The sequence below is a fragment of the Cynoglossus semilaevis genome, chromosome 12, assembly GCF_000523025.1.
Source record: "Cynoglossus semilaevis isolate Cse_v1.0 chromosome 12, Cse_v1.0, whole genome shotgun sequence".
Taxonomy (NCBI): domain Eukaryota; kingdom Metazoa; phylum Chordata; class Actinopteri; order Pleuronectiformes; family Cynoglossidae; genus Cynoglossus; species Cynoglossus semilaevis.
The window spans coordinates 17807476-17820794 of NC_024318.1; the positions used below are offsets into that span (position 1 = coordinate 17807476).

The 13319-nt window shown below is 36.6% G+C and overlaps 1 protein-coding gene across 4 annotated transcripts in view; it reads left to right on the forward strand.

Moving 5' to 3' along the window:
* Positions 1-12240, forward strand: part of LOC103387802 (coiled-coil domain-containing protein 172) — a 17051-nt gene extending 4811 nt beyond the window's left edge. For 3 of the 4 annotated variants that reach the window (XM_025061086.1, XM_025061085.1, XM_025061084.1), the window contains 4 exons: positions 896-1061; positions 3655-3756; positions 5175-5277; positions 10811-12240. In XM_025061086.1, coding sequence (XP_024916854.1) covers positions 896-1061; positions 3655-3756; positions 5175-5277; positions 10811-10979 — 540 coding nt within the window. In that variant the 3' untranslated portion in view covers positions 10980-12240. The remainder of the gene's footprint in view (positions 1-895; positions 1062-3654; positions 3757-5174; positions 5278-10810) is intronic. The other variant, XM_025061087.1, reaches the window with a different exon arrangement.
* The last annotated feature ends 1079 nt before the right edge of the window (positions 12241-13319 follow it).

The window sequence follows — 13319 nt, forward strand, 5'->3', positions numbered from 1 at the left end:
CTGGGAACGCCTTGGGGTCCCCCCAGAAGAGCTGGAGGAAGTGTCGAGGGAGAGGGAAGTCTGGGTGTCCCTGCTCAGACTGTTGCCCCTGCGACCCGGCCCCGGATAAGCGGTTGAAGATGGATGGATGGCTTGAAGTTCCAATGATGGGTGTATAATAGGCATACTTCCCTTCTGATAAACTACCCTCAATGGAAAATCCTTCACAGTCAATAACGTCACCATGGTCTATGTTTTAGGTCATCCTCTGTTCTCTTATGACAGTTATGATCAGAGCTTTTAGCAGAAAGGATAGTAATCGCAAGGGGTTAAGATAGGGTTGTCAAACTCATTATGGTTCAGGGGCTGCATACAACCTAATTAGATGTCAAGTGGGACTGACCAGTACAATCATAACATAATTACCTATGAATAAAAATAAGTCCCCTTTTTTTTGTTTTTCTCCTTTGTTTTCAAGCAAAGAAGAAGAAATTAGATGCATCTAAAAGTTATAATTCTAATCACATAATAAATTACATGTGATTATAATTAGTTTTATTAATTATAATTTTGCAAAACATGTCGTGAACATCAAATCTACCTTATTTTCATACTTCATCAAGTGGGCCGGATTGAAACCCCATGCAGACCGTTTTCTGTTCCGCGAACCGTATGTTTGACACCCCTGGGTTAAGATGATGGAAGGCTAGATAACACAAAAGAAAACAAAATGAGATACACAACCACGTTATACATGTTTCTTCCCATTACTGGCGCAGCTGTCTTTTAAATAGGCTGCGAGTTGGTATTTGGTCTGTATACTGTCTCACCCCATAATGTCAATATTTGGACAAAAGATATCAGCTTTAAGGTACAGTAGATGAAAACAGTCGTGTATGTGCTGTTGTGCCAACAGGTCAAGATAAAAACAGAGTCAAAAGAAGAAGAGAAAAGTTTCTTTCAAGAGATTTCAAGGTTTAACAGTGACTTCAGCCTACAGCAAAACAGAGAAACGGACATCGAAAGACAAACACGCTCAGAGATGCTGGAGCTAGAGCAAGAGGAAGAATCATTAAACAAAGGTTGTAAAACACTGTTTATTGTTCTCTTGTCTCCAGACGATTGAAGAGTATAATGTGGGCCTACTGTGTAAATAAATAATTGTGATCACTGACGTAGTAACTGTTTCTAAGAGATACAGAGGTTTGATTGTGTTTTAAAGGTCTCTGATTTGTGACTTTATTTTCATTTGTTCAAGGACAATATGAGCTTTGGAAGAGTCGCAGTCATTGAAATGAAAACCTTTGAAGCATTAAGTATTAATAGACAAAAGAAAAGGAAGGAAGTTTTTTAACCACTGTTAAATAATGAAATAAATAGCTGATTATTAGAGAACATTTGTATGGTTCAGAGTCAAGTAGAGCCTTATACAATAGTGTGTGCAATGGGCTTTGCCTCTGTGCTTCTCATAAAGCTAGTTTTTCACTGTGTGTCACTTGGGCAAGCGCATACAGAAGCTGAAACAGTTAGCTTTGTAGCACTGTCGCATCGTGACTAGTTGATTGCGGATTTCTTCCCTTGTTTTGGACAGTATATGGATCGCTGCAACAGTAGGTTTTCTTAGAGTTATGGCTGTATTGGTTTATTCACATAGTTGCTTTCTTTCATTGATTGGCCTTTTGTCTAGACATACAGTGGTGTTGAATGTAGTATCTTACCAATATTCTTTTCAAATAATCACAGTGTGGTGATTTGTATGGCAATACTTTCAGAAAGCTGTCTCATCCTCTCAGAACAACTCTAAAGCCTCGTCATTCTCAGAAGCTAAGCCAAAGAGTTGTCTGATCCAGGACCTTTTACTGAAGCTGATCTTTGGGCATTAAAATTTTTTTTGTTTTTATGTGACTTGCCAAAAAAATTCCATTTTGTCTAATTAGTCAAATTGATTTTCTCACATAAAAATGTTTGACACCAGCTTTGAAAGCCAACTTTCCATTTCTTCTCTTACAAAAATGTTTTAATGTTATTAATTTGAGTGTTTTAGTTTTCAAAATTCTTCAGTCTTAGTTTCACTATTGGTCTTTTTTTTTTTAATGAAAAAGCAAAGATTTAACAGGCACACTGACCCTTTTCCATCTACAGTCAAACTGAGATGGCATTTACTGTGCTCTAAGGTCTATGGTAAATTGCATTGTCATGTCAGTTTCACAGAGCTCGAAATATTAAGCAATATTTGAAAATGTCTCAGAAAACTCGACACGACAATAGCATTCACAAGGTTATAGGTACAGATATATATATTTTTATATTATGCTATATATGTGTGTAGACATACATGTAGATACATATATTTAAACAGTTTATATATGTATGAACATATACTTTGTGTATATATTTATATATACATATACAGTAGAGCAGTAGTTCTCAATTATTTTCTGTCATTCCCCCCTCGATGATAGAAAGGTTTTTAACACCCCGCCCCCTGCCTCTTGATGGCACAGGAGGTTATCTGCCATCAAGAAAAAAAAAAAAAAAAAACATAAAATAAATATTAATATTTTCCACTGATCTGTGTTAAAGTTGCATTTTCAGTATGACTACACATTTTTGACATTTTATTAAGTAAATATTGCCAAATTTGAGTATTTCGTGATCAAATACAGGGCAGAAATCCCGGGTGAGGCAGTGGAGAGCTGTGCCTCATATCTGACTGCGCGATCCAATACAAACTGGGTCGCATGACGCGTGTCCGTTTTTGTTCCTCAGCATGTCACCAATATAAACTTTACAGAAATATTTGTTCTACGCATCGTACATACTTTGATGTATGTGCGAGAGAATTCTTCCTGATGATCCTGCAAAAAAGTGCAGAGAAAAGTCAGCAGGGGAGGCATGCAGTACTCTGCCTCACCTCTAGGGGGGCGTCTGAAGATCAAAATTAAATTTGTGCTACACTCATCTCTATACTTTAATTTGTATACAGTAAACATGAATTGCTTAGACACAATGAAAGTGCTCTATCAATTTCTATAAGATAAATATTCTCCATTGGACAAATATGGTTCTGTGTATGTTTTTGTGTTGGTGTAAGTGTAATTGGATGTAAAAGAGGAATACTGATGGGATATGAAGCTTTACCAGGTGCATGCTGTTGGATGAATAGTGAAATAAGATGCTCTTTCCAGTTCTTACAATTGTAAATCTGACTCCAGAGAAGTCAGTGCTTCCCCAGCCATGAGCCTCACTGCACATCACTGCTGGAGGCTTGTTATCATTCAAGCATTACAGCAGTGGTACACTTATGTTCAGTGTATATTGCCATATTCCATGGTAAGCCCCTGATACCCCCTCTGGCATCCCACTGCACTACCCTAGGGTAGCCTACCCTTACTATTTGAGAAGTACTCTTATAGAGAGAGAGACAGAGACAGACCCGAAATTAACTTTGTTTTTTTTTTTTTTTACATATGGACAAATTCCACTGGTAACAGTTTATATAAAGAACAGTTTTATATACTTGTGTTGGTAGTGCAATTCACGTTTAATGATGAAGTATGCTTTGATATGGTTCCAAGTCTTTTTTTTTTTTTAATTGTTTTGAGGCCAGCGTAAACACATTTTTAAAAAACATGTGGCACACTAGCTTCAAATATGTTTTTTTTTCCCTTCTAGAAATGGAGCTAATGAGATGCGGCAGCAGCCGCATGAGTCTGTTGCTAGAAGAGAAGAGAGTACTTCAGCTTGAACTGCAGGCCCTGGAGAACAGACAGAAGGGTGAGTACCAAAGGTTAACTGTGTATCAGATTAAGAAGTATATGCAGTATATGGCATGGTATTATGACAAACAGTTGTCTTGCTAAAAGCAGCACATATGCCTCTTGTCCTCGATGTTGTGTGTTCTGCACTATGACCTTCATAAAGTGTCATAAATTGATTTCTAGATTCCAGATATTGGTTGTAAGGTACATAGTGCAAACACACACACACTTACTAGGTAAACGTGAGAAATAATCCATGACATAACATCTGTTTGTTGTTTTGTTTTTTTTACCGCTAAACCAGCATATGCGCATTATATGCTATAGTGTAGGAGAAACAAACCCCAAATATTTTATTGTGTTTCATTAAACCATAGGCTGTGAAAAAAGATTGCTATAAAGAAGGGGAGAAGGGAAGCATAATAGAATTATAAACTTTATTTGAGAGCACCTTTCAAACTAATAAAATCAACAGATAATATTAGGAAAACAACGTAAAGGAACGCAACATATTTCGCTGCTTCCTCACAGGAAATAAAAGCGCGGCAAGTTCGTACCGTGTCCAAATAAATAACATTCAAAAGGTGATCAATAGTATTACATTGTTCTCTCTGTGGAGGAAATAGAGCAGTAAATAAAAGGTCCAAGCTTCCTGGAATTCAGACGTAAAACATCGGATGACTATCTGACAAGTTTAGGACACTGTAACTAACTTTTTAGGGTCTGTTACGGTCACTGGCACTTGCTGGTCTGTAAAACATGGAAAGCTTATTTTGAGCCCATATATTCAAATCTAAATTCTCCTTTTCTGCTATAGATTTTTTTAACAGATTTTTCCCATTACTTACAGTGTCTACTGACTCCCCCAGCTTCTTACCACAATAAAAGTGTAAAAATAAGAAGGAACCTTAACCGGGAATAAAATGATGAGAACATCAATTCTGGACAATTTAAAGTGAACTTTTGTTGAAAATAAATTGTTCATTCATTTTTTACAGCTGCACAACTACCAAGTATTTAGTTACTTGGCCTTTCTTAGATTTTTTTTTTTTATAAATGCCAGACCCTCATATGTAGTGATCAATATCACACAGCAAAAGAAGTTCTTTGTCACAAATTGTTAAAAAATAATATTCAGGGAAAAAAAGCACAAAAAACCCCAACCTATTAAATGTGGTTATTAAGGCATAGATAAATTGGCAAAATGTTACAAGAGGTTAACTATGGTCATCTCCATAACAATTCCAGTTGAGTTAAAACAAAATTTAAGGATCCAAATTACCCCAGTAAGAGTTCAGGGATGCATGAAGACCTTGGTTTGAAAGAGTTAAAAAGTACTTTTTTGTCTCCACATGTAACCAAATATCTGTGTTGTTAATTAGAGAGTGTGTCTGCCGTTTTAGTCATCGTGTGATTTATTGCCCTCACCTACAGATCTGGATCGGCAGCTGAGTATGTCTGAGTCAATGACACAATCTCTAACAGCGGAGAATCTGTTTGTGAGTCAGAAACCTCTGACTGACACCACCTGCCTCAGGTGAGTATCAACGGCCGAGTTAGTGTACGATTTCAAAACCAGAAAAATCTAGCACGAGGCTCAGCTGCATATAAAAAAACATTATCCAGCAGATGTTTCTTGACATTCAAAGTCCTTTAAATGCAGCTGTGATATTGAGATGGTTTGATGTATTTAAAAAAAAAAAAGTCAGCGTACTCAATCCTTAAAGTGCGGACAATGCGGTACATTGTGTTATTCCAGATGCCCGGGGCTAAAAAGTGTTAAATGGATGTGAATGATAAGTGCTGAACAAACAAGTGAGTTCTAAAGCCTTCACTCCACCCCCCCCCTTTATTTCTCTCTCTATCTCCCTCTACCTCTCTCTCTCTCTATACATTCTCATGTCTCAAGTCCAAGTCTTGGAGTGTAAATAACAGACCATTAAGACCATTTGGCTTAATTAAGTCTTTGATTTGCAGTGTATTTCACTCAGTCAACAAGTAAAAAATAGGCTAATGTGATGAATACAGGGTAAAGAATTAGAGACGAAGAACTGCTTATCCAGCGACTTACAGGGAAAAGAAAATAATCAAATCGAATCAATACTTCGTGTTAACTGTTAGCAAAAAAAAAATAATTGTTTGAAGACATTAGTGGATCAGACTATTCATGAGTTAGTGAGCTAAACATGTAAGGTTAATGATGACTCATTTTACTTGGAAAAATGACAGTTTTCAACATTTTCTTTTGACATTTTTCAAACAAAATCTCCTTTTTTTGCATTTAAATTTATGGCCACATCAGGTCCTATGTATTGTGAAGATTGCATGAATGGTGTGGTGACAATTCCGCGTTCTATTCTAGTGCAGCGGTCATCAAAGTGGGGGCTGAGAAAATGTATTTTTTTCTATAACCTTTAGAACTGTACAACACATATCTGACATAATTGTTGAATTTACAAGTTACCAGTGGTACCTGAACATACCGCGTGTGATAGCTGCAACTTGGGCATGACATCATCATAATCTGTGTAAACCTGGCAGTTTGTTCTTTAAGCTCCTGTGCACCTTAATCAAGCAGGTAGCCAGCGAGCACAAAATGGACAGGTTTGTTTTACAACAACAAAAAAAATCAAAGGAGCAGAGCAACAGTTTGTTATTAAGTATATTAATAGAAATATACAGTGCTGAAAACATGTTTGTTAACAATTTCCTTATGCTAAATAAATATAACAAACATTGAATAGTCAATAAAATTAAGAAAATACATTTCACTATATATTTGGTAGCAGGGTCTGTTCTGGTTTTGCAAAGGGTGTTCTCGGCCAGAAGCCAAAGCTGTTTGGGGGTCCTTAGGACGGAAAGGTTTGGGAACCCCTGGTCTAGTGTTTCCACAAATGCTTATTTATTAAATGCATTGAAATGTTACCATTTACAAAATAAGGCAAAGAAACTTTCACCATACAATCATTTAATGTGTGATCTAACTTAGTTTAGTAAAAACCCCTGGGCTGAATTTCAGGTATAATGCGCTGCACGCGTAATACTTGTCAGCTCATCTTGAGTGCATCTTGTCAGTCATTGTAAGGCCGTGGAGCCAAAGTTACATGCGGTCGTCGTCCTGCACAAAATTGGCCGCTCAATCACTGATTTCTCTAGTCTATAAAATGGTGAACGCTGAATTGCTCTTGACAGCCGTGCTGCTGTGTTTGAATGGTGTGCAGCTGAGAGGAATGTGGTTTCATTTGCATTAAGTGCGTTGCTGAATGGCAAACCCGCTGCAGTGTTTTGGTGGGCGTTCAAGAAAGACAATCGCAGGAACATTTTCAAGCTTGATGCTTAAAGGGCAACAAAAAAAAAATCTGTTTTTTTTTCCCCCCAAAGTGTATTAAAGAAGTTAGGTAGTTTGCTGCTCCCCTGTAGTTAAGATGTTCAGCATAATGCCTTAGTTCTGGTATGGTACACTGTTGTACTTCTTTGCTCCCTTCAATGGTAGTGTCATGTAGGTAAGCCTTTAATGTACATACAAAAAGCAGGCCAACATATGTGGCTGTGGGCTCACTACTACCACACAGAAAAAAATTATGATTGTTTGATGTCACTTAACGTATTCAATGTCTGTACGTCTAAAGCAGGGGCTTAATATAAATACTGTTTACTGTTTGAAACTGCAGTGCTAACGGAGAATAAACACATTTTTATTTTCAAATGAGCAACTAACGCATTTTCATGAAGTAACAAATAGAAAAGTAAAAATAAATAAATGAATAAAAATCATTATCGGAAAAAAAAAAAAATAAATACGTTTTTGTCATCTAGTTGCAGGCTGGATGTGAACTATTTCTGTGGTCTCTGGTTTAAAACCCGAGCTTCTTTCCAGACTTCAGTTCTGGCTGCTGATCATTTTACAACCACAACTCAAGATTCTTTCCACATAGGGTTTTCTGCTTGGCACAACATTTACAGGAAATGGATAAATAATTGAAATTTAATGTTTTTGAGAATCTCTGTATATACCAGAAATGTGTGTTTTATTTTAAATCTCTAATTATTAGTGGACGGATACTAACTGCACTGGGTGACTTCAAATCAGTTTATTCCTGTCGCTGATGTCACTGTGTTGGCATTAATGGTCTTATAATTGTCTATCTTGAAATATACTTAAACTTATAACTTAAAATATAATACCCAAATGATCACTTTCTCTTTTTTTTCTTTCTGGGATGTCTGATTATATTGGTCAAGTGATATTATTGGCTGATGATAGCATAATTATTTCTTCTTACACCTAACTAACTCCACAGTTAAACATACCAATCTCTAAACCATGCTACGTGACAACGATCTGTACAGTACAGTATGCCAGTGGTTTGAAAAAAAAACAAAAAAACTCTGATAACAGAGGTTGACTTATGGCACTTTTTCCCAACCTTTTTGGCATGTGACGCCATTTTGACGTCACAAATTTCTGGTGACCCCAGAGACATTTTTAGTTGCTCTCATGATTCACCAGCTCAGATATGTTTATATTCTGCAATTTATTTAAACGTGATTTATATGAATGAGAGTGCAAGATTACGGTTGTTTAAAATTGGGTGTTGTGGTTTAATTAGTTTAAAAAATAATATTAATTGAAATAATTATTTTTTTATTAATTGCTATACATTTAAGGCAACACTATTTGAATTGCAGACTTCCCCGACATATGTGGGGGCAGATCGGGTTGAAAAACATTGACCTACTTTATGGAGAGCACCCCAATTTGGTTTTGCTCAAATTCTAATGGGCATGTAAGACACTGCAACATCAATATAGTAGTTTTGATCCATCAGTATTAATAGGAATTTGTGAATTATTTCTCTTCACACTGATTGGTCTTTTTCCTCCCATTCTTGATTTCCTGACTGTCTTCTTCCTGTGTCTTCAGATCCTACTTTAAATCAAGCACATGGTTAGCATGTGATGTCCATCCATCAGCCTCATTAAACATAGCCTCCATTACCTAGATCTTATTAGCTTCAGAAAGTGCTGTGGATGTGTCTTTGAAGTAGAAAGCACTAACTCCCCCACCCCCCACCTTATGATTCTGAAGTAAAACCATCAATCCTGTCTCTAGCCTCTACAGCAGCGCCAGCATCTCTTTGAAACACATATTTTACCTCTTGGCTTATTGATTGTTGAAAATTGAATGCGTGTCAATTTGAATGAGTGCTACTGTCTTTTAAATAGCATTCAGTGTACAAGGTAGGAGGGGCGGCCATAGGATAGAAGGTGGTGCCTTAGATATTAAGTCAACGGGCTAAGCAGCTAAGCAAACATAAAGTGGTTTCTTTTTTTTCAATCGACAGATGTAATGAATACATGTGTGAATGCATTACTGACTATAATGAAGACGGACGCACAATAATCTTCCGCGTGCTACGACGACATTGTTGTAACTTCTTGAAATGAATTTGTTTTAAAATGTAATTTAAGGGTTTCCAGGGAGAGGTGTAAAGTTTGAAAGCGGTGCTGCTGATGCTCACATTCGGAAAATGCAATTTTAGTTTGAGCGCTTTAGAGTTTCATTAAATTCCAATAAAAGTTAGAAAATGGTAGCTGGTCTTAGACTGGTGTGTGTGTGTATCCGTGCGCTTCTCTCACATCTGTCATAACAGTTGAACTGCAGCAAAAGGAATCAAGTAACATGGACTTGAGACTGATGGATTTTCCACAGTAGGGCTGGGTCCCGTAATAAAATTTCATGTATGTTTATGAAATTATGGTGTAAAATATTTGCTCTCCTGCCATAAGAGCAGACAGTTTTTACAGCTCGAAGCAGCTGATGTTGTGTGTATTACCTACCGTAGCACACTTGCCTCATCCTGTCTTTTCTGAACTCATGAGTTGTTCGCAGGTTTTTATTAACATTTGCTCGAGGGCACAGGCTGTCCTTGAAAGGCCTGCGGTCCTTCCTCACAAATCCTGCCCCGATGAGGAAACTTTACAAATAGTGAGAATAACAAGTTCACTGATAAAACTAATTATAGATCAAGATGGAATCTCTGGGAACCTTTTTCACAGGGAGTTGGCGAACACATTTTGAGCATTTAAAAATGTTAAAAATACTAATGACTAGCCGTCTGATACTAATACTGCAACTTGGATACCAATATCAATCTGTGTCAGATTTACAACATGTTGCTCAAACGTGTCAAAAAAAAAAAAAAACAGCTGTTGCTTTTTTCCGTTGTTGAATTTTGTCAGATACCGGATTGTTGCCGTTCCTGGGTATGGAGTATTGAGTAATTTTTTTTTTTTTTTTGCTCTGTTTATAGCGAAATGGGTTCTATTGAGATGTCCCGACACGATTGTAGGAGATATCAAATGTATAAAAAAGGGACTACATTTCCTGAGCATTTGTGTTGGTTGACCTGTTTGGAAAGTTTCATGTTGTAGAACACTGTTTGATTATCAAGTTGTATTTCATTATTTATGACCTTCCCGTTACAATACATTTTGTTGATTTTTTTTTTCCTAACTGATAACTTTTGGTGCACTTACTGTATATAAAATATAGTTTCTGTATTATAATGTTTTGGGATGTTTCCAAGCCTATTATCCCTCATCTATTGAAACCAGAATGGTGATTATTTTGGAGACGATAAAAGAAAGTAGATCAAAGAAGTCAATGAAAAAAAAAAACTTTGATGGTTTTTACCATGGTTGTCACTGACCATCATCATTCAACGTCCAAAATAAACCCAGGCCTGTGTTAATTTTTTTAAAAATCTTTCGGAATAATGGATCTGAAACAACAGCGCCATTCTCATGCTTTCGTATAATCTCTCCCTTCACTTTGTTTCTTTCCGCCTTTCCACTTTCACTAGCTTTTTTAGGTCCCAGGGTGGAGGATTTTTGGAATTAAAATAAGTAGAAGAAACAGCACGGCGCAAGAAATACCGCTAAAAAATATATATATATATATATATACATATATTTAGAATAACAAAAACATACCAGGACTGTTGTATACTGCTGAATTTTTCTACACAACATTATGCTATGCATAATACCGACATTTTTTTTTCCAGATTGAGGAGTGAGCTGGAGGTGTATAAAAATGGAGATTTAGAGATCCTGCAAGACGCATTGAGCTCAGAAATACAACTAATGCAGTCGGTGAGCGTTCTATATGTGAAGCTGGACCAAAGAAACGTCCACAGTCCTGTCGATCAAACCTTTAGCAGCGTGGATCGTTAGCACATCCTGTTTAGCCCACACACAGAGATTTGCAGTCTATGCTTTGTCTTTCAACGACTCCACGCGTCAAATATATGCGAGTTGTCTCCAGGGAGCGTCAGCCTTGAACGAACTCTAATCTGTTTTGAGATCAGACCTTTATGTTCTTTATAAGAACTTATACAACGTTCCCGAGAAATGAGAGGAAATAGTTCAGATTGGTAGTAAATGTGCTTTGTGGAATTGTCGTATTTTATCTTTATTATGAAATATAAAATATACTATATTCTCCATTGATATAGTGAGGAATACGATAAACAATTTCGCTTCTATAAAATACATTTTTCGCATTGTAACAACACAGATAATATACATTAGTAAGTCAATTCTGTGATTCAGCATTCTTCCAGGATAAATTATATCCTTGAAAAACATTCATAAGATTGAAATTTTAACACTCATGCTCGTAATGTTTATTGTGGGCTTTCATTCACTATGTCTTTTACTTATTGCAGAAGCTGGACAGCAGCCTGGAACGGAAACAAATTTAAATTTGAAGTCATAAACCACACCATGTTGTTTGTTCGGTGTTTTATAAAAAAAGAGGGTTGTTGAGAAGAATTTTAATAATAACAATTCTAATGACAGACACATTTGTTTTGGTTACGTGAGTTTTCAAAATGGTTTATCTGTCTTTTAAGAACACAAATTCAATGTTCCATAAATGTGTTCATCAATTATTTATATTTTTTATTTTATCAGGGTTACATAAAAACCACAGTTTACATAATGTATATTTGCATGTGTTTTTGTTGATGGTGAAATATAATTGGTCGGTCGCTAAACTAAAATTACTTTTTCAAAATGAGTGTACACTGCCCCTGCGTGGACAAAGCGTAACATTGCAGCTATTGTGGTTAAGCAAAATGAATGAAAAAGCACACGTTCACACAAAAAATATAAAAATATATAAAAAATATATTAAAAATATATTAAAATGTTTCCTACATATAGGTACTGCATAAAAGCTGCTCAATAGTTGATACATGTTCATAAAATGCATAAATCACATCTCTATCCTAACTCTATAATATACTTTTAATATTTATAACGTTTTGTGATATAGCCTACTAGAAAATATACGGTACAAAACTCCAGGAAACCGCTCAATCACATTCTCAAGATATGTTTTTATATATTTTTATTTTTAACTTAACGACGGAACTTCCTTTATGTTTTTCGGTAAAGACAATCTTTTCACTTACTACGATTTTTATTATGATGTGAGGCTGATCCAGAAGATGAAGAATCTCCTTAGACTAGATTCTCCACGTTCCTTATTCTTACACTGTGTATTTTTTCCTTCGTATCCTCCAAGGCCCAAATTTCATTTCTCATTATTTTCGTACCGGTACGAAAAGTCGTACCGGTATGACTCTTTTCTTCTACATTCACATTCTACATGTTTTTCTCATAATAGAGGACCTTAAGTGACATTTTTTTTTTTATGTGGCTATTTCATTCTACATGTTTTTCTCATAATAGAGAATATAGGCTATACTTATACTCGTACAACAACAATAATATTAATAATAACAATAATAATGATAATAAGTCGGATTTTAAGACACAGTCATATGATAATAGGAGCAAGAGCACCGGAGGAAAATCAATGCATTTTATGTGACAAGTTAACATTTCATTTGTTGCCACTCAGTGGCAGACAGGTGGTATTACAGTGCATGAGACCACAGAGTTATTTGTGGAGCGGATGTTTACTCCGCTCGGTATGTAAGATCAGTAGGGGCAGCCCAATCATAATGAAGGACACTGTCACTATAAGCACTGATCACTGATCCAATTAGTAGAATGTGAATGGCCTTCTCATGAGACCTTGTAATTCCATCTTGACTTTTCACCTTGACCCCTTACAGCTGTATCTGATGTTTCTGCCAGGGTAAAAATGCAGACCAGCCAACAGAGCGGGCCGTTTGCCAAATGGGTTCACCTTGATCTAAAAGAGGAATTGTCCTCTGTTTGTGACCCCATCCTAGTAGTTACGAGTTGCTGGCACCAGGTGCTGCACACAGTTCTCTAATAAATAGATTAATAAAATGAGCTGCTGCCATCTAGTGACTGGAGGCTTGTTTATCGCTTGAACATGAATAAAGACAATACAGTGGAACCTCCCCTCCTGGAATCGCAACCTTAACGTGGTGGAGGGGTTTGAGTATCCGAATGAACCTAGGAGCTATGTTGTCGGGGGCTTAACGCCCCTGGAAGGGTCTCCCAAGGCAAACAGGTCCTAGGCGACGGATCAGACAAATTCAAACCCCCCCCCCCACCTTGATGAAGAAAACT